This window comes from Crocodylus siamensis, chromosome 4, assembly GCF_052110815.1.
Source record: "Crocodylus siamensis isolate JL-2025a chromosome 4, ASM5211081v1, whole genome shotgun sequence".
In the NCBI taxonomy this organism is placed as follows: Eukaryota; Metazoa; Chordata; order Crocodylia; family Crocodylidae; genus Crocodylus; species Crocodylus siamensis.
This window is the reverse complement of record NC_143398.1, coordinates 125,420,773-125,448,281: the sequence shown is the minus strand read 5'-3', so window position 1 is coordinate 125,448,281 and position 27,509 is coordinate 125,420,773. Positions and strand designations below refer to the sequence as shown.

At 44.7% G+C, this 27,509-nt stretch overlaps 1 protein-coding gene and 1 non-coding gene across 12 annotated transcripts in view; both read left to right on the top strand.

Annotated features, from left to right (window-relative positions):
• Window positions 1-27,509, top strand: part of ITPR2 (inositol 1,4,5-trisphosphate receptor type 2) — a 537,951-nt gene that overhangs the window by 230,086 nt on the left and 280,356 nt on the right. For all 11 annotated transcript variants that reach the window (XM_090043677.1, XM_090043678.1, XM_090043675.1 and 8 more), the window contains 3 exons: window positions 8,533-8,723; window positions 9,584-9,726; window positions 11,373-11,481. In XM_090043677.1, the coding sequence (XP_089899803.1) occupies window positions 8,533-8,723; window positions 9,584-9,726; window positions 11,373-11,481 (443 nt within the window). The remainder of the gene's footprint in view (window positions 1-8,532; window positions 8,724-9,583; window positions 9,727-11,372; window positions 11,482-27,509) is intronic.
• On the top strand, window positions 17,877-17,949 carry TRNAK-CUU (transfer RNA lysine (anticodon CUU)). Its single transcript has one exon. It is a non-coding gene; the product is annotated as a tRNA-Lys (tRNA).

Here is a 27,509-nt window from a genome sequence, read left to right as displayed (position 1 = left end):
TACTAATTTAGCAAATTACATCTATTTTTATCTGGCACTTTATGCTGTAATTGCAAAAAATGAAATTGAGAAGGAAGAACTTTCAGCTAGGTGAATAACTCGGAGCAAAGTTGGGAAGAAACTGAGTTTTTCAGCAATGTGCCTGTACATAAATTCAGCTGGAGAGCTGAGATTTACACGTGCTGTGATGTTTAGTATTTGTAGATATGGTATTAAATCCTGCTTGAATTCCCTACATGACTAGTCCCACTTTGCCCTAAATGATGCCTGTGCAGCCTAGATGGAAGCTGTACATTTGTATGAGATTAGCTAAAACCATAATTTGGCCCCCTGGGCTCCAGAGGAAGTAGCTTTATGAGTAAGTGAAACAGAATGAGATGAATTCTGCCCTGGCCTAATTTTGGCACAATTTCATCAAACAATGGACCAAATCCCACTTATTTTGTTAATCCAAGGAGTTCTGCTGACTTGAAGTACTCATGTGAATGAACATTCCTTATGGCAGCAAAGGTAGGTCCATTGGGGTTGCAGAGAACATAAGTCATTGCATTTAGCTTAAATCCATCTAGATTTACAAGTGCTCAGCACCTGCAATGGAACCTGAATATTCCAGCATTTAGGTTCTTAAATAAAGACTAGATTTTGAATAGTGCCTAGCTCACCAAAGCTGCTTCTGTCATGCTTATTTGTGTTGCCCCACTAGGCATTTGCATTCTTTGCAAAAACTGCCCTCAGTTATGAGTGCTGAGCCCTTTTGAAAAGCTGGCACCTAGTAACTATGCACTGTTCTGCTTTACCTATCTCCTAGTCCATCAACATAAAATTGTGCCCAGTGTCCATATGAGGAAATAGGAAGATGTAGGTTCTTTCATTGTTACAAATAAGATAGCTCTTTTCTCTATACCTTTCTTAATAGCAGCATATAAGGAGTAGAATTGGATTTAAGATATGTATCTGTGAGCACTCTCCATTCTGATTTTTTTTTCTTGGGAGTTTGACAGCTTTAATGTTAGGACCTTCATGTTTCACAGTAGGGTTTTAAAAAACTCTAGACAGATTTTGCCTGTATCAGACAGAGGTGTATTGGACAGATTTACAGCAGGAACCAAAGATTTTTGATGGAAAATAAATGCAGTATAGAGTTGTAAGAACAAACATGATTTTTTGTGGTAGCCTTGGATTTAGAAATGAATCTCAGCAGGCAGAAAGATCATGCACAGATTTCCCCAGATATCAAAGATCCATGTAATAACACACTTGAAAAGACCTGTTTCAGAGTAAGTTTAAGAAAAGTACATTCTGCTCAATGCTTACTAGGTATGTCACTGGCAGTATTGCCTCAAGAGCTTAAGATCATTACATGTGTCTTCTAATGGGCACTGCAAGAATGTACATTATCTTCCAGGTCAACAAAAGGATAGGTTGCAAAAGCTAATTTCTTGTAGTCCTGATACTTCAACTCCACTTGACCACCAGGGAAAAACTTCATAAGTTTTCAAGCTTTACTTAGTTCTTTGTCTCCAGGCAGAGTTGCCTGCTTCCAGTTCTTTCAGAAGTGTTGAGGCTTGCCTCCTTTAGCAGACCCTCCCAGGCTCCATGGGACTAGGAACACAAAGGTAGCAAAAGGTTTCCATTTTTTCTTTCACAGTAAAAGACTAGCTACATCGATATTACTAAAAGTATTATAAATATTATAAAATACTGAATATAAAATAACCTGTGTGTTGTGTTCACATGGACTTTTGAGACGGGTTCTACAGCATTATATCCCATTATATGCATGATTATATTCTGGATTGGCATATAATAATGAGGGAAGTCTGGTTTGTTTTTTTTCCTGTGCTATTACGTATTATTCAATGTTTAGCTAATATTTAATATTAATTTAATGTATAGCATACTAGATTAGTAGAAACATTAATTATTCAAGTAGTTCCCCCCAACCCATGCCAAACAAGTTATAAACTAAATGTTTTTAAAAAATCCTCTGATCTCAAAAATGAGACACTATTCAGGAAAAAAGGAACCATTGAATTAATTTCAGGTATATTAATTCCTAATATATTTTATGTATTATGTTTCATAAACCCTAAAAGAGTTGGGGGAGAGCTTATCATGAACTTTTGTGTTTTAAATAAGCTAATGACATTTAGTCTTTCCATATATTGCAACAGAGGTTTTGTCAGTAGTTATTTTGTCATCATTCCCAAAAATACTTATGTAAAGAAAGGCATGCACAGGTTATACAGCCCAATCCAGTGTCAGTAGCAAAACCTGCTTTGAATTCAATGGGATCAGATCAGGCTGCTAATCTCAAAGTTAAAAAGTATTCCAGGGTTCCTTTCAAACAGCTGACATAGCTGCGTAGTGAAGCAATGAATGTTAATGCTTTACACCTCCAGCACAATTTCCTTGCCATTACAAGATCAAAGAACCTCAATCTATTGCGTTACATGCTAGCTAAATCTAAAGATATTATTCCCACCATCTATATAGTATCTATTAGTTTTTTCCATTTGATTTTTTTTAATTACCCATCTACACACAAAGGAATCCATTACATTAACACTACAGGCTCTTTATATAAGAGTTTTACATTGCATAGAAGGTCTCTGCTCGTGTCCTACAAAAATCCTGGTTAAAATTGTATTATAAAGATGGCATATCTGTGCCATAATCTGTCATAGAACCATAGAGAAGTAGGGTTGGAAGGGACCTCCAGAGATCATGTAGTCCAGGGGTGGGTAAAATTCGGCCCGCAGGCCAGATTCAACCCGCAAGGCCATTCTATCCAGCCTGCTGGGCCCCTAAAAAATTTAGAAAATTAATATCTATCTGCCCTTGGTTCCTGTCAAAAATGGTAGGTTACATATCGTTATCTCTTTAGGATGATTGTGTGTGTTTAAATGCCCATACACACAGACTTTTCTAAAACAATTCCTTTCCTCCAGCAGACTTCATTTTACTTCTCACTTCAGTTTTGTCCTTTTTTTCCATTTTATGAAAAATTAATCTTTCATACTCTGTTTTTAGTTCAAATAAAATGATTATAAAATTACTCCTTTGACAGCAAGAAGAATACATTTCCAATGAACCACATATTTTATTCTATTTTAACTGTTTATGTTTCTATTATTGCAAAAAAATTCAGTGATAATATTTTATGGACTGATAAATATTTTAACTTCAGTTTCAGTTGAAAAAAAAATCTTTGTTAGTGAAAGGTATGAGATTGGCAAGTTTATGCCTTGTCAACACAAAGCTTTATTTTCCTGAAGAACTCTTACCATTGCTAGCAGTACTGTCTTTCCAACAACATTTATTTATTAAGCAGTCAGTAATTTATTAAGGAGCTAGAAGGGCTGATTTATGAAGGAAGAGTCATTTAACTAAATATTAATATAAATATGAATCACTATCAAAGGACTAAGTGGACAGGGTAGGAGAATATGACAGCTGACTATATGCAGCTAATGAATGTCATCAGCAACAATGGAGCACAATTTTTAGGGTGGTAAAAAGGTGGGGTTATAAATACTGTAAAAGATAACGGAATGAAACTGAAGTCAGGAGAATGTAGGTGGAATATCAGAAAAACATACAGTAAGATCAGTCAGTCAGTCTGAAAAAAGTCACTGGTGAAACCCTCTTTTTTGAAAGACCGAACTGGCACTGGGATAGACATCGTGGGAACAAGTGGGAATGTGCATTTCCCTGGGGTCACATAGCAGCAGCACACATTGTGTCACTGCTACTTGTCTGTGGGGAACATCTGTGCCATTTGTGTTCTGGCATGCAGCAAGTTACCCCAGATGGAGAAGGGGAGGCTGGGGCAGCAACCGTGCTGGTTCTAGCAACCTTATCTGGGGTCCTGGGGACATTGGGGAGCTGCAGACCTGCAGCATTCCTGCAGCAGGGAGCCTGGCTGGCAGCTGGAACATGGCTGCAGCCAGCCAGGCTCTGATTTTGGGCAGCACACACACACTGCTACAACATGGGCTGCCCTGCCTTTTTTTAATGTGTTTTTTTTTAAACCCTGGAAACTCCCGCCGTCAAGAAAATCCCTTGCGCTGCAATGTAGCAGTGCGGGGAGCACGTGCACGTGCAGTGTGTGGCACTACAGATGGATCTGCGGTGCCACATACCACACATCTGCTCTAATCTGGGTGTGTCCCATGAGTGTGTCCAGACGAGTGTGCATGTGCAGTTTGTGGCATCTCATACCTGATTGTAGTCCTGCGAACCACATGTGGCAAATGTGCAACTGGGCATTGTGCTGCAGATTTGCAGTGCGGTGCCAAAATGTTGATACTGGGAGATCCCGGCATAAAAAACCCTCTGCCAAAAGCAGCATGGCTGCTGACCGGCCTCTGTGAGGCTGGATCAGTGCCACCGCTGCCTTGGGAGGGCTCCAGGATCCTAAGTAAGGCTGTGCACCTGTGCTGGCCCCAGCCTCCTACCTACCCAACCTGGGACAATTTAGTATGCATCAGAGGGCACGTGCAGGGGCATGCCTTAGCACACAAAGTAGCTGCACAATGCGTGCCAATGTTTTCTGTGCCCGTGGAAGTGCATGCCTCTACATGTGGAGATGTTCCCCATGGGTGCAAACAGACATTGCTTTTGTGCCACCATAATAGTTGTTGTAGCAGCACAATAGGAAAGCAAAGAGACATCTACCATTAGTCATGCCATAAATGCCCAAATTTGTGGCCCCAACAAAAGGTGGTAATTTCTGCAACTTTATTGTGTCGTCTGGTAGCTTTATGGAGGAAGAACACAGGTAGCCTGAAGCTGCCTGTGCTCGCCAGCTGCCCCAGACAGGTACTTGTGGGACTCAGTGGTTCCAATCCTGCACGCCCCAGGAATTCTTGCACAGGATTGGGCCCATCAAGCTTCAAGAGCACCTGTCCAGCTTTTTCCTCTTACAGAGATACACCCTGGGAATTTCTAGGTGTGCCTTTGCTAGTGAGGAACGCATCGTTATTGTCCCATGAGATCAAGGGCATGATAGTGGGGGAAGTGTGTTTTTCTCAATGAAGTCGATCAGCTGTGCCAGGACATATCACAGCACAGCTGATTTCTTCATTTGGCAATGTCTTTTTATAACCCTATGGTAGGAAGAATCTTTCAGCAGTGGGGCAATGGAATATGTCATTCTGTAGTATGCCTTTTCTGATTCCAATTATGAGATTTTTTTGGAAAACCAAAGTGTACTTTTTCTAATATAGACTCCAGTGGGCCAAGTTCTGCCTTGTTAATGGGTATGGTGTAGTACTTTGTTGACTTCATTGTAATGAAGCATACTTACATTTAAGAGGCTGACTTATCTATTTCTTTCTAATGATTAGTGAAAGGCTCAATCTTTATTTTGAGTCTCAGTCTCCCTGTATATCCAGCAGTTTGCAGAAAGTAGGAGAGGAGAGATGGTAGAGACACTGTGTTCACAAGAAATCCCTTCAGTACAGAGCAGAAATTCACATGATGGCTCAGCTAATTGTGCTCTCTGGTCTTGGTACTGGTTAGTGAGTCTTCTGTGAATAGGTCTGGGAACTTGTCATGCTTCAAGCAGGCCAAGTGTTTTCCAACTTCAGTTCATTCGAGACAAAATTCAGCCCGTGGTGGAAGATTTGAAAATTTAGGAGGTAGGTAATCCTTTGCTTAACTCTCTTCACCATCATTAGTTTCACTAACTAAGCAAAAGTTCTAGTCCATGATGGTAAGATTCTGACCGGATACTTAAGTGACATAGTTGTGCGGCATTTTTTCCTCCTGACATACCAGTCAAATCAAGGACGCAATTTAACTGCTTTGGCCCCATCTTCTTTAGATTATAGGCCTACTTTGCAAGTTGTTTTCCTGCCTTGCAAAACTATTCCAAAGTGGAGCAAAAATAAAACTTGCTCTTAAATTTTTTATTTTCTTACTTTAAGGAAAATTGAGACATTTTGAAGAGAGAAGCAACCTACAACACCTAAATTAAAAATAAATATTTATGTTACATTTGTTCATCACCTTTCTGAAATGTAAAAATATGTTTCATGTTGTTTTAAATAATGAAATATGAAACAAATGAAAGATAAACTTTCTACAAGCTACAAGGGAATGAGAAGACAAAGCCTTTGTTTATAGCTTAGACTGCAACAGTGCCTCTTGACAGTCATTACAAATCTTAATTACAAATAGAATTATACATATAAGAACTGTTCAAAACAAAGGAGCATTTTTTCTGCGTTTCTGTGTGATACTTTTAATTAGCTGCAATCCTCTGAACAATCATAGTCCTTGACTGCTACTTAGACACTGATAGAAATCAGTAACTTAAAAAAATATGTATAGGGATGCAGAACTCTGGGTCTTCCTGCACAGTATGCCCCGCTGTTGCTAAATTTATTCCGGGAAATATTGGAATTCAACATACATAACATTTAATTGAGAAATAAGAGTTGTCCTGCAACATTCTGGTGATTGACATAAGGACACAATAAATTAGATTAATAGACCACAGCTACCGACCAACACTAGCATATCCTTAGTGGATTTCTGTAATAAAGTAAGCAGCAACAGTGCAAATACATTGTGAGAAATAATCCAGTAGAATAACATGTAGAAACAATAATTAGAAATAATGGCCAATCATACATTGTGTTTTTCTCTTAACAATCATGGCCCCCACCTGCAAAACAAATAGAAGCTGGGAGGGAGCAGCAGGGCTGCCATGTGGAAATAGCTTCTTTTGACACTGGCAGTGATGGGCTTTGCAGCTGTTGGGAAATGCATCTGCCCATTTTTAGCTGAATACCACTCTTTAATTCCCCTAAGCAAGCCCTTTAAAAAAAGTATCTATCAGAACTAGAAAACTGTTCAGCTTGGACAGTTGTACCTCCTGTACCAGGTAGATTCTGCTGCCTGTTCTCCAGGCATCGCTATCAGGATATTCTTGCAGAATCCTCTTCAAGACAATAGAATTCTGCCCTAATGGGGACACGGAAGGCTGAGCATTCTTGCTTCTGCTTAGGGGATCATTGGCACAAAATCAAGTTTTGTGTTAGGACATGAGTTTATTCCAAGTGCTGCTGTTGCAGTACAGGACTTGTGGGCTCAGAAAGGTCCTGTGAGCATGAGCCTTTAGGCAGTGAAATACCTGCCCACTGTTGTTGTGTTTATCTCAAACACAGTATCTTATACTGACATTTAAGTGTGCCACTTTAGTGTACTGCAGGAGGGAGATGTGTAGTAAATACAAATTTCTTTTGTGGAAGAGAAACTATCAAAGCAAATCAAAACTAACTATGGCAGCATCTGGTGAAGTGATCTTGGGATCCTGAAAGATTATCCCTGATTTAGTTAGTTGATAAGGTGCAAATTTACCCTGCCTTTTACAGCTTTAAACCCATTGTAAAAAGACCTTTCAGTACACAAATTGAACAAGATACCAAGTTAATTGTTGATATCTTGTAGAAGTTGTTGCAAGACTTTCTGTACTCTTTCTCATACTTTCTCAATCTGGAAATCAGTTTTTTCTCCTGGATTTGCCAAAGGCACAGTTTTTCAGCTGCTTATTAATTATCATTTTTAATTATCATTTTTATTGCCGTTAGCAGCTAGGAACCCAAACAGTGAATGAGGATTCTGTAATATCTTGAAGCCTGTGATTCATGGACACACTGCGTCTAGGAGGATTTACTCTGTCGGACACTATTGGCCTAAGCATTGTACATTATGATAACATGCAGGATAGGAGAATGAGAAGAAAGTTGAAGCTAGATCCCCTTATGTTTATCTGTTTTTGTGTATGCTTGTACTTACTTGGTTTATCAAGTTCTTTCAGTAGAATTACATAAAACTTACTGATTTTACTGCTTTTACTAATATTTCTGTAACTATAATGTGGTTTGAAATCATTCTTTTTAAAGCAGAAAAATATCTGTATGGCCTTGGACGCACAATACATTTGTTGCACTATGTTGGCCCTTGTAGTGCTACAAAAAGTAAAGGACCAGATGCTTATGCTGTCTGTGTCACTACAGAAATAGTGGATCTCCCTCAAAGGAGTTCCTGTTTTAAACAGCAACTTCTGTGTAGCATAACCGTTTGTAGTGCCACATGTAACCTGTGGACAGTTATAAGGGGTCTATCTGACCCTCAGCATCCCAGAGTATTTTATTACCTTTCCTCCTCTTCAAAGGGAAGAGAGGAATAGCATCTTGTTCCTTGGCAGCATATAGGAAGTAGAGCTGCAGCTATGGTACTTCGTAGTGCTACAAGTGAATAAGCTAAGGCCTATCTGTGATATATAAGTAATCTTGGACCAAGTCCCCAGCTGGTGTAACTCTTTAACTCAAAATATTGCTGCACTGCTTTATGTCATTGTGGGATTTAGCTCCTTATTCTTAAAAGGCTAAATTCTGACCCCTTTCAAGTCAGTGGCAAAAAACTCTCGTTAACTTTGGTCAGGTCAGGAATTCACTTAGGATGGTTTGCAAAGGATCCTAAAGCTTCCGTCATTTTGTAAATATCTTCTGCTTAAAGCAAAGAACCGGGGCACTGCAATTCCAGTGGATTTGGACAGCCAAGTAAATACCCTGTTCATGAAGAGTCACTCTAATATGGTCCAGAGAGCAGCCATGGGATGGAGAATGTCTGCCCGCAGTGGACCTCGTTTCAAAGAAGCTCTTGGAGGACCTTCCTGGGATTACAGGAATATCATTGAAAAACTGCAGGTATGGTGGCAAATGCTTTATATTGAGCATGTGACAGTGCATTTTTATGAATAAGTTATGCATAGAAAACTAAGCAGAAAACAAAGTAATTAATTGCAGTCTTAGTGCTGCATTGTGACTAGCACCAATAAAGGTGAGATGTACTCAACCAAAAACTCCACTGTGCCTCTTTTCAGAGGACAGCCAGTATATTGGGCCTTCTTTTTCCATGACCTGATCCAATCCCTGAGGAATCTATAAGAGTCTTCCCCAAGGGATTATTATAATTACCATGGAACATGGAAAGCAAAGCATACCTCTTTTCTCACGGTAATCCCTGCTATTTCAGGTGTGAAGAGGAGAAGCATAGTGAAGGAGCCAGCTCTATCCTCTTGGATCATCTTGTAGTATGAACTATACTTGTTGTAGGGACATTCTGTGCTCAAGGAGCTTATATTATAAGACAAGAGACCACAGGTGAATACAGACAAATGAAGGGAATAGTGCAGGGAAATGATAAGAGAGTTTTGTTTGACATAACAGATGGCATTTTTAACATACCAGCTTCCTGAGCATCGTTAACATTTCTGTAGGCACAATGAGAAAGGAGGGTTTTGGAAGGGGGCAATGAGGAGGGTTTTCATGAGGAGTTGTTCCTCAGTTTGAGGAGCAACATGGAAGGAAGCATTCAGGAGCTTATTTGAAAAATTAAGAAGTGGGCAATGAAAGCTGTCATTATGAGCCAGTCAGAGGCAGGACCAAAAATGTCCATCAGATCTATTACTCGCATAACATTATGAAACTCGGCAGGTAAAGCATTCCAGGTATTACCTGACCAGCTGTATTTATTACCAACTTTCTCCTCCTCCTTTATTCTACAGGATGTAGTGTCTGCCTTGGAGCACCAGTTCACTCCCATGATGCAGGCTGAATTCTCAGTGCTCGTTGATGTACTGCACAGCCCAGAGCTGCTATTTCCTGAGGGGAGTGATGCTAGGATAAGGTGTGGTGCATTCATGTCGAAGTAAGTGGTATGCAGAGTCCTCCTCCTTCCTTTACATTTTCAAAAGTGTTTAAGGCCCCTTTTCCATTAAGTTACTTGGGTACTTAGGAAGTGCAGATTTCACCCTATGCTGATTAGTTTTGTTATTTAGTTTCTCTGCCTGTAGCAGTAGTGGGGTGTTCTGTGCAATATATGATTCAAATTTAAACCATTATGGTCTGCTAAAGCTAATACCGTCCCAGGACATTTACGTTTTCCTAATTTCTGTTTGTATTAAATTGTTTCCAAGTACATTTCGGTATAAGATTTTGCATAATCATTTTGGGTAGTCAGAGCTATACTTCGAGATAAAGTAAATAAATCCTTTGATTTTTATTTTAAATTGTAAACTCTGCATAGCTCTTTTTAAAGTGCATTTAGCTGGCATCCCTACATGCTTTGAAATTTTAAGAGGTTTTATTTGCAGTTTGAGTATTGGAATATAGAGCCTTTCAATTTTACTTAATTGTTCCTCTAGTGAGATGCCCTACCTGCCCCTGAGGAACTCTGTAATTTAAAGCGAGGTAACTTAGGGCACCATACAAATTTGGCAGCTTTCCTTATTCCTCAGCTTTTTGCATATTTTGCACTAGTAACATAACTTAATTTTGTACCGTTTTTCCCTTTCTGTTCAAAATGCCATTGAAAGTCAGTGAGAGCTTTGATTAAATAGAGGTTGGAAGATATGGTATGCAATAAATATGTATTTTTACAGAGAACTCCTGTTGTGTAGGGAGTTGTGTATTGTTCTGCAATACTTTATCAGTACCATTATTAATAGGTAGTCATTTAAAATTATTATTAATATCATATAACTTGTGGCTTTTTCATATTTCTTGGGCTTGGCTAGCATTTGAGTGGACAATTTCTGTTGAAAACCCACCATATTGCAGGAAGTGATGCTAATTCTGAACTCACCAGTATGCTAGGGGATACAGACAATTTTCACCTTGATAGCTAGGTTCAGCTGTAAGGTTGTCCTCAGGGCAATACCTGCCAACCATCTGTAAGGTAAACCCCTTAGTTTGTTCACTGGTGGCATTATAACCCAACCCTTGAAGCTCTGCTAAACTTCCAGACATGAGGTTGATCTTGTCAACAAATTACCTAAATTGTCTTGTAAAGTTGCTGTGTGTCCTTAAACAAGTGTTGTGTTCCATCCAGAGGTCTGCATTTCTATGCTGAACAAAGCAATTCCAGTGTAAGGTTTATGAAATGTATTTGGATTCTTTTGGATGGAAGCCATACTGAAATTGTAAAATATGGATGATTGCTCCTACAGGGTTGAAAGTTTATACAGTAAATGCTGGGCACCTCTGGTATTGCAGTAGTTTTAAATAAAGAGAAAACAAAATGGCAGAATTTAGATCTGTGGCTGGACTTTGAACTCCCTTACAGTGTGGATGCATTTGGATGTATCATTCTGCCCAGTACTTTGACACCAACGATTAAATTGAACACAGAACTCCAAACACCTTGAACAGCTAACAGAGGCCCAATTTCATTATCTGTCTGTTTTTATTTCCCTGAGGAAAGATATAGCAACAGGGAGTTTTTGCATAAAGCAAATGTTGGAGGGTTTGAAGACAATATGCAGTATTCTTTGAGGTGTAATCTTTTACTTCAAGGTTGATTAATCACACAAAGAAGCTAATGGAGAAAGAAGAAAAGCTCTGCATTAAAATTCTTCAGACATTACGAGAAATGCTAGACAAGAAAACTAACTTTGCGGAAGAGGTAAGACTGCCATTTTATTACTAAAAAGTAGAACCAACACAGTGTAAAATATTGACCCCTTGGATTTCAACAGGCTTTTGTGTGACTCAGTTGTTACCTATGTCGGAAATAATACATTGCCTGAAAAATATAACGGTTACCTCATGGAAAGTGTAACCTTTGATTCCCGTTTTCCTGCTACTCCTCAAGGCCCATTGCATATTCTGTGTCTTTTTTTTTAGCCAGTATTTGGGATGAACAGTAATTGCCTCAGCCTTGTGCACTATGATAGTTTTTGTTGCTTCCCTGGTGGTCTCTCAAGAGGTCAGGAAGTTAAAACTTTTATTGTGACCTTACCTCACAACAAAGACTCAAAATATCTAAGTAAATCAACAAAGAGAAAACATAGAGAAGATCAAAAGAGACACTGCATAACATGTAGGCCCCCTCCATATGTTACTGGGGTTGTGCAGTTAACCGGTTAACTGCACAATTACCTTGAGATCAGCTACACGTGCAAAGTAGGTATCATACAATAAAAAGCTCCAACCAGCTATAAAGTTAAACCTTGAAAATGTGTACTGAATGTGTATTAAGATGGTTACTACTGAGCTTTAATTTAAACATGTAGCAGAGCCTCCCCTGTAGCTAGGAGTCCCATCAGCTGACCGGGCTCCCAGCCTCAGGGTTCCAGTCCCCAAGTCCTAGGGATCATGTCTGTGTGATCCCCAAGGCTCTGGGGCACATGAAACTGCAAGGTCAACACAGAGGTCTTGGTCCTGGCTGTGCGCTTCATCCACAGCCAGGACCAAGGATCCTGCAGCTCATGGGGCTCTGGGTCATGCCTGTGCCTCACATACAGCTGGAACCTAGAGCTCTGTAAGCTGCGGGACCCACAGCCTCATGAGCTGCAGGTCCCAGAACCCCCATCAGCTCAGCAAAGTGGGCTCCCAGCCGTGGGTGCCAGCTTCTTGCAGATGAAGACAGAGGCCCAGGATCAGGCTCCCCATACACCGACAATAAAGTGCAATTGATTCTAATATGCAGTTATGTGGATCATGTGTTAGATCCAATCATGCCTTTCTCTCCATGTGTAGGCTGGGCCATAGTCCTATATCACTGTTTGGCAAGAGTCAAGGTTGATAAGGATGTGCTACATATAGCATGAGTAGCAAGCCTGTATTGATCTAGAACAGGGGTGTCAAAAATAAGACTGTGGGTTGGATGTGACCCATGGAGGTGGGCCATCTGGCCTGCAGAGCTTCTTGTGGGCTGGACCACCCATCTCTATGAGCTGGATTCAGCCTGCAGGCCTCCATGCTGTGGTTCTTGAAGCCTCTTTAGCAGCAATGTTAATCCTCTCAGCTACTGAAGATGCTGTTCCAGTGCTGCTCTGGAACCCAGGGAATTACCACTGTTAGTTTCCTTACATGCTAATGAAATTGGGGTTTTTAGTTACCCTGGCAGCTAAGATGAGTAGCAGGGAAAGGGAGGGGGCAAATGACGACAAGTGACAGTGGAGCTGTGTTGACATAGTGGGTCCGACAGCTGCAAGGATTAATGCTACTGTTGCTCATGGGTTGTCCACCATGTGGGAAGCCCTGACATCCAGATTCCACATGCAGTGCCAAATGAGTTTGACACCCCTGATTTTGTCTATATTGGTTTAATTATATCCCCAGACTCTTAGCCTGTCCAAGATGGGCTCATAGTTTCAAGGTCCACTTCTGCTTTCTTCCTAGACCTGAGCCCTTTATAGTCTGTAAACATTTTTTATACTAAATGTGAGATGGGACTAGGTTCTGGGAGGAAACATGTAACATCTATGTCTTCCACTTCCTCTGTACAATGTCCAGTTTTTTTCCCATATTTACTAATGTCTCCCGTTGTCAAGCTCTGGAGCTGTTTCTGAATTTCTTCTCCCAAAACCAAGCATTTCAAATGCTGCTTTGATCTTGACCACTCTTTAGGGTCATACTATCAGTTGTTTATAGATAGATATTTGAGACTCAGTCAAAAACAATATGTCTGGAAAAGTTCTGCCTGATATCTCTATGGTTCAACAGGTCAGTGCATTTGACGGTTAACCAAAACACTGATAGTCTGAGGATTCTCAGGGATGTTGGTTGTGAAGTGCAGCTTGTAGGTAAAATTGAAGTAATGCTGGATTGAGGATTCCTTAGGTGCAGTTGGTAAGTGTGTGGTACTTGTAGAGCAGGCTGGGGAAACGGGGTGCCAAGGTTGTGAGTTCAAACTTTATCTGTATTACTGGATTTGGGGATTGTTTGAACACAGCAATCTTGTACTGAGCAGGGATTTGATCCCTTCCAGCCCTAGTTTCTATGATTCTGTTCCCTACTGTCAGTATTTGTTAGCATACTTAGAATTCTTTCTTAATAGTAATTCTTTATATTTTTATAATTCTTAATATTATTTTTCTATTAAATACAAGTCAGAGTAATTAATGTCACATTAAATCATGTATATATCCTCATAATCACCACCTGTAGTCAAGTATACCTCTGGGGATCTTGTTAAATTAAGCAAAAACTGCTGGATGACTGCCTCATGTAGGAAATTACTTCTCATCCTCTACAACATGAGACATTGAGTTTCAGAGGGGGTAGTAGTCATCCGTTTTACAGTACCTCGGAAAATGAACCACAGTCAATACATAGTATATAATTTAATTTTGAACACAGCTCTCCTAATCAAGGGGAAAAGGTTTTGTGTCAGTGTTGTCAGATGCTTTGATAAGCCAGTAGTACTTGAGTTCTCTTTCATTATAGATAAACCAGGCATTAGAATTATAGTATATTCCCAGTGTACAAATTTGGGTTATTTTTAATTTTCTTATTTTGATTTCAATACATGGACATAAAAAATATTTTGTCCAGGCTTCAGGCTCCCTACAAGACAGTTAAAAATAAATAAAAAAATCTCCAGGCAAATCAACACAAAGGTGGGCAATAGCAAAGCAGTGACCTTTTTCTGCACAAAAGCAACCCATCCACAAAGAGTGAACTTACCTTTTCTTCACCTCCTGCAAAGAATTTTGCTCGAAGAGGAATGTACTCAGTCCTTGGCAGACAACAGGTTTTCTCAGGACCATAACAAAAGTTTCACAGCTGACTTGGATGTTGTTATTTCATTTCAATAAGCTTTTGGGGTACACCTTGCCCTGAAATCACAGGTAAAAACAAATATCCTTTTTGACTTGCTCCAATGAGAAATCAGTTTTGGTCTTTCCAAAATAAACATCTACCTGTCAAAAGATCAGGGAAAGGAAAGACAATGCTTTATTTAGACCTCTTCAGTAACTGTTTGTCTGATCAGATGAACCTTGCACCTACTCTGGGGGCTGGTCAGCTGAGACTGAGACAAACCACTAGAGGGAGTAAGTCTCATAGCTAGGGGTCATACAAGAAGACAGCCTTGTCTTCTGTTCTTAAGAGTGCTCAGCTGAGGCAGTCAGCAGAAGCACCTTGGGTGACCTTTTGTTTTCTGGATGATGGCTATAGTCAATGCTAATAGCTTTAGGAAAAAAAAAGACTGGTTTCCCCTTCGTGCTGCTTTTTCTGAAATCCCATGCATTTTGTATTTGAGAAGCATAGCATACAAATAAAAAAATGACCTACTGTGTGGTTTTGCTAGTGCTTCCCTAAGTTGCTCCTTTTGTGAGTCACCACCTATGGTATGGACTACAGAAATGATAAAAATAGCTTAGCGAAGTGCTTTTGATGCATGCTTCCAGCTTTTCCTGAAACATTACATCACCAAATGCAGTTCTGCTCTATTATGTAATCCAAATCTTTAAAAAAGAAGAAATGTATAAACTCAGTTTATAATATTCATAAGTCATACTCTATTTTGTGTGATGCATTTCGCACAAACAATAAATTTGCAGTTACAATTTAGTATAGAAATTCTTGTGATCAAGTAGGGAGAAAATAAGGCTATCTAGCTATCAATTTATCAGTCCTTATACCTGGATGCTTCAGTCTTTTATATATATTCATCCATACTTTATCCCTTGAATAGGCTACCATTATCTCCATTTTACAGATTTTGGCTCTTAAGGCAGTCAGCTCTGGCAATACTAAGCAGACCTTAATTATCTTTAAAAATAGAGTCCAATGTGACCATCTTTATCAACTTTTTTTTAGGGAAAAAATAAAATCTTTCCCTAGAAAAATGGATTTCTTATTCCTCCTAGCAGAGAGGAAGTGGTTGTTCACATGCATTCACTACTAGAAGATGAGTAAAACATAGCAAGGTTGTGTAATATGTTTTTGTATTTAAAAATGGGAGCAGGGATAGTTTAGGGCATGGTTTCCCAAAAGAGAGGACATGCTTTCTAATAGTTTCATAGTTAGTAGGGTTGGAAGGGACCTGAGCAGGTCATCAAGTCCAACCTCCTGCCATGACAGGAAAGAGTACTGGGGTCAAACGACCCCGGCAAGGTGAATGTCTAGCCTTATCTTAAAGACCCCCAGGGTAGGAGCCAGCACCACTTCGCTTAGAAGTTGGTTCCAGATCCTAGCCACCCTGACAGTGAAGTAGCACCTCCTAATGTCTAATCAGAATTTACCCTCTACCAGCTTCTGTCCTTTATTTCTAGTCACTCCTAGTAGTGCTCGGGGGAACAGGTCCCCGATCAGCCTGCTGATCCCCTCTGACTAATTTGTAAACAGCCACTGGATCTCCCCTCAGCCTTCTCTTGTGGAGGCTGAACAGGTTCAGGTCTCATAGCCTCGCCTTGTAGGACCTGCCCTACTGCCCCCGATCATGTGAGTGGCCCTCCTCTGGACCCTCTCCATGTTGTCCACATCCCTCTTGAAGTGCAGCACCCAGAACTGGACGCAGTACTCCAGCTGCGGCCTGACCAGTGCTGCATAGAGGGGGCGTATCACCTCCCTGGACCTGCTTGAGATGCATCTGTGGATGCATGACAAGGTGCGGTTGGCCTTCCTGACTGCCTCCCCACACTGCCAGCCCATGCTCATCTTGGCGTCAATGATGACTCCAAGATCCTTTACTGCCTCTGCACTGATGAGAAGGGAGTTCCCTCCTGTACGTATGGTGCTGGCTCTTCCTCCGCAGGTGCATCACCTTGCACTTGTTGGTGTTGAATCCCATCCTATTCTCATCCACCCACCCCTGTAACCTGTCTAGGTCTGATTGTAGCCTATTCCTTCCTTGTAGTATGCCCACATCCCCCCACATCTTAGTGTCATCAGCAAATTTGAACAGGGTGCTTTTTACCTTCTCGTCCAAGTCACTGGTGAAGATGAACAGTGCGGGCCCAAGGACTGAGCCCTGGGGGACCCCATTGCTCACATTCCTCTGTGTTGAAAATGACCCATCCACTACCACTCTCTGGGTATGGACCTCCAGCCAGTTGGCGACCCACTTGACTGTAGGTGTCAACACCACAGTCCCCCAGTTTTTTAATGAGAATGGGGTGAAAGAGTGAATGGGGTGAAGGTCTTCTTAAAGTCCAAAAAGACTGTGTCCACTGCTACCCCTGCATCTAAGGATTTGGTGACCTGGTCCTAGAAGGCCGCCAGGTTGGCCATCAGGACCTGCCTCTAATGAACCTGTGTTGGTTGCCCCTAAGCATAATCTCCCTGTTGGCCCCTTGTGGACATGTGCCAGGATAATTCTCTCAAAAAGCTTACCCAGGCTCGAGATAAGACTAACTGGCCTATAGTTTCCTGGATCCTCCTTCCTCCCGTTTTTGAAGATGGGAACCATGTTGGCCCTCGTTCAGTCCTCTGGCACCATACCAGAGCACCACAAGTGCTCGTAAAGCCGAGAGATATCATAGAAAATATGTAAATTGAAGATGACTAAGGCTTTAATAACATGTGACACGGTTGTGGAGGGAGTTGCATGCAAAGGCTGGTCTAAGGAATTAGAGAAGCACTGGAGTTTAAAGCCTCTTGGTTATTGATTTGATTCTGATAAGTGGTGACTGGTAACTATTACCACATCTCTAACATTTGGTATTAAATCCTAGCACAACTCTTAGTGAATAGATATCTATTATAAAAACTGTTATTTCTGACTGGGCATGGAGACTAATCCATGCCTTCAGCCCTGCAACCCGGCTCTCTTATAGGCCCTGGGCAGACATGACACTTAAGACACGATTAACTAATCACATCCTAATGTGCTACCTAACCACACGTTCAATCAGTTAATAGTATGACAAAAAAGCAAAACATTTTTTGTGTAATAATTAGGGCTGTCAAATGATTAAAAAATTAGATTGTGATTAGTTGTGTGATTAAAAAAATTAATCGCAATTAATTGATTTTAATTGCACAGTTAAAATCCCAAAATTATGCAGAGAAAGCTCAGCTGGGTTGACTTGGGGTGAGTGAGCTAACAGGGAGAAATTCTTGTATGCAGCCTGACTAGCTCAGTTGGTAGAGCATAAGACTCTTAATCTCAGGGTTGTGGGTTCAAGCCCCATGTTGGGTGGACAGGCCCTTTGTTCCCACACATAGCTTTGGAGCCACCAATAGTGGCTGTGTGGCAGTGTTCCTGCCTACCATGTGGGAGATCTGGGTTCAAGTCCTAGCTCAGGTGACTTGGGGTGAGGGACATAACAAGAAGTAAGTCTTCTTGCAGTGGAAAGGGGTTGTTTGGGTTTTCTCCCCCTCCAGGTACTAAGGCCCTATATTTCCTTGTCACTTGACATTTACTTGCATGATCAGGGGACAGCAGGGCAGGCCCTATGAGGATAGGCTACAGGTCCTGAACCTGTTCAGCCTCCATAAGAGAAGGCTGAGGGGGCCTGTTATAAACTAGTCAGAGGGGATCAGCAGGCATTGGAGGAGTCCCTGTTCCCCCAAGCACTGCCAGGAGTGACCGTCACAATAACGGTCACAAGCTGGCGGAGGGTAGATTTAGGCTGGATATCAGGAGGCACTACTTCACGATCAGGGTGGCTAAGATCTGGAACCAACTTCCAAGAGAAGTGGTGCAGGCTCCTACCCTGGGGGTTTTTAAGAGGAGGCTAGATGAACACCTTGCTGGGGTCATTTGACCCCAGTACTCTTTCCTGCCATGGCAGGGGGTCAGACTAAATGATCTACTCAGGTCCCTTCCAACCCTAGAAACTATGAAAAAACTCAAAATAATGAAGGCACTTTGTATGGTTGGGGGGCTGTGGGTGTGTATGGGGGGTTTGGCGCCTGGGGGGGGTCCCCACATGCCTTGGCAGGATGAGGGGTACTGTGGGTCAGGAGTGAGGAAAAACAGTAGAGCTAGGGAGGCTGTGGTTTGGGAGTGAGGGGCAGGGGGAGAGGAAAGTCTGTGCAGGTGTGAGGTGGGGGGAGAGGGATGGGATTGGTGGGGCAGATCGAGGCCCTCTCAGTGAGGGAGGGAGTGGGGCAGGGGCAGGTGCTGGGGTGAATGGGGTGCCGGGGTGGGCCGTGGAATGGAGCCATGGGTGGTTCAGCCAAGGGGCATGGGGAGGGCACACAGCTCCTTGCTACTGTGCTTACCCCTGGGGGAGGCATTGGAGTCATGTGCCCACCCCCCTGGATTTGTGTGTGGGGCAAAGACGGGCTGTGGGCTGGGGCTCTGTGCCCTGCTGCCTTTGCCTCAGGAGCTGCACATTGCCACGTTGTGCCTTCTGCTGCCAGGTGGGCAGGGGACATGGCACAGGCAGTGTGCAGCTCCCGTGGTAAAGTCAGCAGGGTGTAGAGCCCCAGCCCACAGCAGAGAGCCTGCCTCTACCCCACACACAAATCTGGAGGGCATGTGTCTTCCCTGGGGGTGTGTGTCAGGGAGCTGCCCTCTCCCCAGACCTCTCCCTATACCCTTGGATGAGCCTCCCGTGATTCTATCCCATGACCCACCCTGGCCCTGGGGCCTCATTCACCCCAGTCCCTGCCCCACTCCCTCACCGTGGGGGCCTTGATCTTCACCCCTATTCCTTTCTTCTTCCCCTACGCTTCCCCCTCCACAAACTTACTGGCACAGCGCTGCTCTGCACTTAGCATGCATGTTGTGGCTGCTTCTCTGTGTGTGTGTGTGTCTGTGTGCACGCCTCCCTTCCTGCTGCAGCCACCTGGAGCCCATGCCTAGGCTGCCCTGCTGGGCAGTCTGGAGGTGGCGGAATGGAACCTGGGCACGGGCTCCAAAACCACGTGTGTGATTAACGCGTTAAAAAAATTAACCCAAGAACCGATTAACACATTAATCACGTGCCTTAACCATGGTTAATTGACAGCTTTAGTAATAATTTTTGGAGTTCTTTCTAAAGGTAACAGGCCTTGTTTCCAGAGGCCTGATAATCTATTTTGCTATTCAGAGAAAGGTGGGGAGGGTAACTAGCACAGCGCAAATGCTCGACTTTAGGAAAGCCGACTTCGATGTGCTCAGGGCAGTAGTCAGGGAGGCACTCTGAGCCCAGGGGGTAGCTAGTGTGGGGGTCCAGGAAAGGTGGTCCTTCCTCAAGGAGGCTATCCGTGGGGCGCAGCAGGATGCAATTCCTCTGCACAGGAAGGCAGGAAAAGGGTCCAGGAAACCTTCATGGCTGAGCGCGGATATCCAGGCTGGCCTGAGGGCAAGGGAAATTGAGTACTGCTGGTGGAAGCAAGGGACAGGGACAAAGGAGGAGTACACCTCCCTGACCTGAGTTTGTAGGGATTTGGTAAGGAAGGCTAAAGCAGCACTAGATCTTAGATTAGCTTCTGGGATTAAGGATAACAAAAAATCCTTCTTCAAGTATATAGGTAGCAAGAAGAAGTATCGGGGTAACATTGGGCCACTACGAGGCAGGGCAGAGCAGTTGGTGACGGACGCGCGAGAGAAGGCAGAACTCTTCAACAAGTTCTTTGCCTCTGTGTTCCTGTCTGCTGACAATGGGGTGCTGGCGTAGAGAGGCCCAGGAAGGATGCGAGTCCCCCGACTGTTAGTTCAGACCTAGTTAAGGATTACCTGGAGGGCTTACATGTGTCCAAGTCGGTGGGCCTGGATGACCTTCATCCGTGGGTGCTGAGGGAATTGGCTGGTGTTATCACAAAACCATTGGCATGGCTGTTTGAGGACTCCTGGTGCTCAGGCCAAGTGCCTGAGGACTGGAAAAGGGCCAATGTGGTCCCTATTTTCAAGCAGGGGAGGAAGGAAGAGCCTGGCAACTACAGGCCAGTCAGCCTCGCTTCTATTGTGGGGAAAGTCTTTGAAAAAATTATCAAGGGCCACATTTGTGAGAGCCCTGCAGGGGAAGTGATGTTGACGGGTAACCAGCATGGGTTCATGCAAGGCCGATCCTGCCTGACTAACCTGGTTTCAGGTAACAAAGAGCTTAGATGTGAAGGAGGAAGTCAATGTCATCTTCCTGGACTTCCAGAAGGCCTTCAACACAGTGTCCTACCCAATTCTGGTGGGCAAGCTGAAGGACTGCAGCACTGACGAATGCATAGTCGCATCAGTGGCAAACTGGCTTCAGGGGCGAACCCAGAGGGTGGTGGTGGACGGGTCGATGTCGACCTGGGAGGGTGTGGGTAGCAGAGTCCCCCAGGGCTCGGTCCTTGGGCCGGTGCTGTTCGACATCTTCATTAGCGACCTGGACGAGGGTGTGGAGAGTACCCTGTTCAAGTTTGCTGATGACACCAAGCTGTGGGGTAAAGTGAATACACCAGCAGGCAGGGACCGCATCCAGGCAGACCTGGATAGGTTAGAGAAGTGGCCAGATCTGAACAGGATGTGGTTCAACAAGGACAAGTGCAGAGTGCTGCACTTGGGGAGAGGGAACCAGCATTATGGTTATAGGTTAAGGGCTGACCCTCTCAGTAGCACAGAGGCAGAGAGGGATCTTGGAGTCGGGATTGACTCCAGGATGAATATGAGTTGCCAAAGCGATGAAGCAATAGGCAGAGCCAACCGTACCATGTCATGCATCAACAGGAGCATCCTAACAGGTCCAGAGAGGTCTTGCTCCCCCTCGATGCAGCGCTGGTCAGCCTGCAGCTGGAGTACTGTGTCCAGTTCTGGGCACCGCACTTCAAGAGGGATGTGGGGAACCTGGAGAGGGTCCATAGGAGGGTCACCCATATGGTTGGGGGCTTCTGTGGGGGCCTCCGTGGCCAGCCCTATGAGGAGAGACTGAGGGACCTGAATCTCTTCAGTCTCCACAAGAGGAGACTGAGGGGGGCATCTTGTGGCTGCCTACAACCTTATCAGGGGCCAGCAGCAGGGACTCGGGGAAAGTCTGTTCACCAGGGTCCCCCTTGGAGTCACCAGGAACAATGGCCACAAGCTGAGGGAGGATAGGTTTAGGTTAGGTATTAGGAAGAACTACTTCATTGTAAGGGTGGCCAGAGGCTGGAATGGGCTTCCCAGAGAGGTGGTGCTCTCACCTTCCCTGGAAATCTTCAAGAGGAGACTGGATAGGCACCTGGCTGGGGCCTTATGACCCCTCCCACCCCCAGTGTCATTCCTGCCCATGGCAGGGGGTCAGACTAGATGATCTGTCTAGGTCCCTGCCAACTCATTGATTCTATGCTTACTCTTTGCTGCCCTAGGGGAACAGGCAGGGAAGGGTTAACCTCAAGCAAGTTAAGCCTTCCCTGCCTCCTCCCTTGGGGCAGACAGCATATGTAGTCACAAGTAAGGTGGGGGGAGGTGAAGGAGAGGCAGCGGCAGGGGTGGGGGGGAGATAGTGGTGCCGTGTACTCGATCTGGGCCAGCAGGAGAATGAGGTGGGTGGGGTATTTTTACACTAATGTGCAATGTAAAGTAGCTACACCTTAGTGTAACACAGCTGGGTAACACAGATCAGAGATAATCTTGCCCTGGAATGGTACAACTTTGAGCCACCTAGGAAGCGCTTAAAAACTAGTTGTAGGTGTTTATGTGCTGACAATCCAGGTGTTAGGAGCTCCAGGAGCACCCCAAAACTACCATGCAACCAAGCCCTTAGTGTCAATGTATTGTGTTACACAAGGCCAGATATTAAACACCTTCAGACCCTTAGAGTGCAGTAATTTCTCATTATCCACAAATGCTGGCACTTTAAAAGGAAAAGAAAAAAAAAAACCCTACTGGGTGCATCTACATGTGCATCTATTAATGCAATGTGATAAACTCTAATGCAGTTCGTGCCAGACAAAACTGCTCCTGGGTGCAGTGTCTGCATGTATGCCTGGAACTGCAGCACTTTGAGCTGGGGTGAAGCTGGCAGATGTCCTGGGGGTTGGGGAAAAGAGGGTCAGCCCCAGGCTCTGGGTGGTGTCTGGTGGTGGCAGGGCTGGTTAGGGCACAAGGGTGCTAAAAAGTGTGGGGCTAGGTAACAGGCAAGCCCCACACTTTAGTACTGTTGTACCCCAACCAGCTCCTGTCACTGTCTACACATGTGTTTCATTGCATGTAATTACTCTGCCATGGCGGAGTTAATTAATTTACTACACCCGAATACTGGTGCCTGTGTAGATGATGATGCTCTACTGTGGAACTAATTAGTCATCTCCACAGTTAAGTGCACGTGTAGATGCACCTGCTGAGAAACAAATCAGCACAGTTCTACTTTTTTTGTGTAGGTTCCAAGTTGTAACAGTTAAATAAACCAATATTATAAAGCATGTGATATCATTAGTATTGTTAGCCATGATGTCTTGGGCCTGAGGCTGTCAAACACTGAATCATGCTGTTGTTGCATGTTTCTGGCACAGTGACGTATAAATAGAACTGTAGTATTCTGCAGTAACTTCCACAGACTCTGCAGTATCATTATTATACTATGAAATAGTTTGGATCATCACAGTAGGATATTATAGTAATTTAATTACAAGGGGAATACCCTAAATGTCCCACTAGAATTTGTTCATTTGCTTATTTGTTAATATTTCATTAACACTTGTTATTTGCACATTAAAATATAACCTTTTAGGTCATCTACATGACTTTAAAAAACTGAACAAAACAAAACTATATTGCTGTAACAGGTGGCAATAATGGATACTTACCCTGTTTCCCATCCTGACACACTGTTTAAAACATCCCCATCAAGACCAAATAAATGTTTGAACAAATTAATAAGGTTTGCATTGTCCTCAGACAATCAATCAACAAATACAATAGGCTCTGCAGGATCACAGGGAAGGCAAGTGCCACAGAAAGGAACTTTGTGTTAAGAATGCAAACTGAGGAATTGTCAGTAGAAGTATTTCTGCTCATCTCACTGCTAAGAATGCACAAGGAGAAAGGCATTCTGATACTGTAGATAACTAGGGCCATTGAATTGTATCCAGAAAACCATAAAAGAGTGCTCTACCTACTTGGTAACAAGTTGTAAGGTGTTCACTGTGGTCTCCTTCACAGACGGTCTCAAGTGATACATCTCAAAAGAAATTTTCAGATTAAGCACCCCACACAGTGGGGTCATTAAGTGCCTTCAAAGGGCAATTCAGAAAGCCCAGAGATACTTAATGGTAGCAAATGGGAAATGCTAAAGCAGAGATGCATCTAAACTCCTGCCTCTCTCAGGAATGCAGGCCATAAATCAAGTTATCCCTTATACATCTTCATTTGTTTGGATCCTCACCCACTTCTGAGGATAGCCACAGATCAGGTTTTTTTGAGTGCTTGACCAGGAAACAGGAGATTTGGGTTTTAAGCTTCCTTGCCCTGTGGGGAGTTGAATGTGTATTGTTCACTTCTAAGCAGAGAGCCCTAAACACTGTTATAGTCTGGTGGGTTAAGTGGGGGCACCCTCTGCCCTCTAATTGAAGCCAAATTATTGGCAAGCCAAAAAAATGTAAGAGTCATGGAGCTAGAAGGAGAACAAGCAAGAATTCTGGGTTCAACTCACTTTAGGGTGATGGCAGATGTGGAATCCAGCTCTTCCGTTTTCTGGCAAATGCTCTAGCTATATGGCTGTGTGTGAGGGAGTGGGGCCTAGGAGCAGCCGTGAACTCCCTAGTGCCCCCTACCATCACTCAAGGCTGGACTCAGCACCCTCGGATTCTTGCCCACCACGACTTTGATCTTAAATGAGTTTTAAATGGGAGGCTGCCTTTATCTCCCTGGTGAATGGTACGTATGGCCCTGCCCCTACTCCAAGATGGGGTACCTCTCTGCACCCCTCCCTTAAGGGGTATGCGTGGGACATTGTGCGGCGCCCCTTGGGCTTAAATCGCCCACCTCTGGGCTTTTGCGCCCTTCTCAGGGCCTCTACTGTGCCTCTGGCGCCTCTCGCCCCTCTCGGGTCTCTGCCACCCTATCCGCGGCCATTGCCCCCCTTCTGGGCCCACACCTGCGCTCCTCGCACGCGCGTTCTGCCCCCTCTGGAGCCTTGCCCTCTCTAGGGCCCACGCCGCGCTCTCCGCGGCCGTTGCCCTGCCTCTGGGCCTGCGCCGTGCTCTCTGCACGCGCTCTCTGCCCCCTCTGGAGCCTTGCCCTCTCTAGAGCCCACGCCGCTCTCTCCGTGGCTGTTGCCCTGCCTCTGGGCCAGCACCGCGCTCTCTGTCCCCTCTGGGGCCTTGCCCTTTCTAGGGCCCACACCGCGCTCTCTGCACCTGTTGCCCTGCCTCTGGGCCTGCGCCGTGCTCTCTGCACACGCTCTCTGCCCACTCTGGGGCCTTGCCCTTTCTAGGACCCACGCCGCACTCCCCGCGGCGGTTGCCCTCCTACTGGGCCTATACCACGCTCTTCGCGCTTGGGGCTCAGGTGGCCACAGCTATGCCTGGCCCCCTTGACCCTTCTCTGGGTCCTTTGCCCCACTGGGAAACACTGCGCCTCTCTCTGGCACAAACACCGTGCCCCTCCGGCACAAACTGTAGTGCCCCACTAGCACCGTGCCCTTACTGGGCACCAGGAACCCCCAAGCTGCTGGGGAGCTCCCGTGAGGCCTCCCGGTCCTCTGGTGTAACTATAACCAAAACGCCAGCCACCTGGCTTCAACATAAAACACAGAGCCTCCTGCTCATAACATAAACACTGCGCCCCCCCCCCAGGGCCTCCAACCATATCTCTCATCAAGGTGCTCTCATCCCCAGCATCATCACAGCCAGTTAGCACCACAATGTTGTCACTACCAATTCAGGCTGCTCAGCTCAGCCGCCGAGCCGCCGAGCCCCTGCCCCTGCCCCTGCCCCTGCCCCTGCCCCTGCCCCTGCCCCTGCCCCTGCCCCTGCCCCTGCCCCTGCCCCTGCCCCTGCCCCTGCCCCTGCCCCTGCCCCTGCCCCTGCCCCTGCCCCTGCCAGAAAGGGACTGCTAGTCAGGCTCCGGCCTGGGCTATTTATAAAGGCCCGGCCCTGCCCCCTTCTGGCCACCTGACTGGCTGGTTGCTCTAGCAACCCGCAGCTGCACTGCCCTGTTGATTGGCAGCTCTGACAATCAGCACCTGAGCTGCCCTGGTGACTGACAGCTCACCTTATCTCCTTCTCAGGCACGGAGCACCCCAGTGCCTCTGTGACACTATGGAACAGAAGGTGGGCATCACCACCATTGTGTGCTGAATTCAGCGCTATTGATGCAAGATAGGCTTCTGGCAGATGTTAATGGATTTTTACAACTGGCTTGAGTAATTTTATGCCCCATTCCCCAAATCACACAACCTGCCATACCACATGTGCATGTCAGGTGCAGCAGTTTGGGAAACAAAGACATAGAATTCCTTCAACCCCATCTGCACAGTGTTGGGGGGCACCTGCAGCTGGGGAGTAGGCAGCTCCCTGTTCTCTAGCTGCACCCCATGGATGTGGAACCAGGAGCTCCCCACTACTTCACAAGTGCCTAGTTATGTAAAAAAGTGGGTATGCAGATGGGGTTCCCAGCTACACACTACCTTTTTTTCTTTTTTTTTAATTTAAAGATCTGAGACACAGTGGATCTGAAATTGATGAGTTTTCCCCTGCTGTTGGGCTTACAGCAGACCATTTAAAGACTGGCACAGCCAGGAGCCCTGGGTGAATGCCCACCTGCTTTTTTATGTTACCAGGCTCCAAAAGCCTGATTGGGGGGAGAAGTTTCCTGAGGTCAGACTCAGGGTGCCCCCCACAGAACAGCTGAGGACGGGTGAGCTGCCCCTTTCCCTGCTGCACAGTGCTGGTTTAAAGAAAAACCCACACAAGCAGTGGGGGAGGGGGAAATCTCCTTCATCTCCAAATGCCAGCTCTGGGTGGTGCTTTCTCTCTCTGTACACAAAACCTTGATTTTTTTGCTTTCTCTGAAGTTGTAAATTTAGTGACGTTATAGGATGCCATGTGGAATATCTTTCTCAGGGCTGAGGAAACATATGGTTGTAAACACATTTCTTCCTAACTTCTCAACAAGATGCATTCCATCACATTTTCTGCTTCTCAGAATGCGTGAAGCTGTGAGCCATAAAAGTTTCAGAAATGCTGATCTCCAAATTGCACTGATAAATTCCTTATTTATTTGGATCTAAGATAACCAAACCCAGGGAACAAAACCTGGGACTCAGTCACAGATGTTTTGCAGTCCTCCAGGATCAGAAGTAGTTTATACACCCAGTTTCAGTTAGCATAGCTCCCTTAGTGCTGTATTGTGGGCAGGTTAGTTAGCTCTACTGAGGCACAGTGTAAGAGGGTCTAAGACGGAAGTCCCAGTGCTAGGTAAACCTGGGATATGGATACAGAGAGCATTAGGGCCACAGCAGTAGAGGGTTTAGCATGCCGGGGGTAGATAAGAGTAATTAGAGCTGCCGCTGCACTTAAAAGATGGAACCGGAGGATCAGTACTTCATCCTCGGGGCACCAGAGAGGAGAGGAGCAGCCATGGTGAGCGGTGGAGCAGTGAAGGTAATCACAAGATGGAGGAGTGGAGGATCCATAGCTAACAGGTGAGAAAAGGGATACTTACCCGGAGGTTCGTGGATGGCTTGTGTGACTGACAGAACCCACAGGGAGACCAGGGAACAACGTTCAGGGCAAACCCCAGAGGATGGGTAACCCCAGCGATCGAGGAAGCCATCAGGGGAGACATCACTTAACAGGGTGGTGGGTTGCCACTTCCCTACTAATGAGACAGTTAGGGTGCTGATGAGATACTGTATCCAAACTAAAATA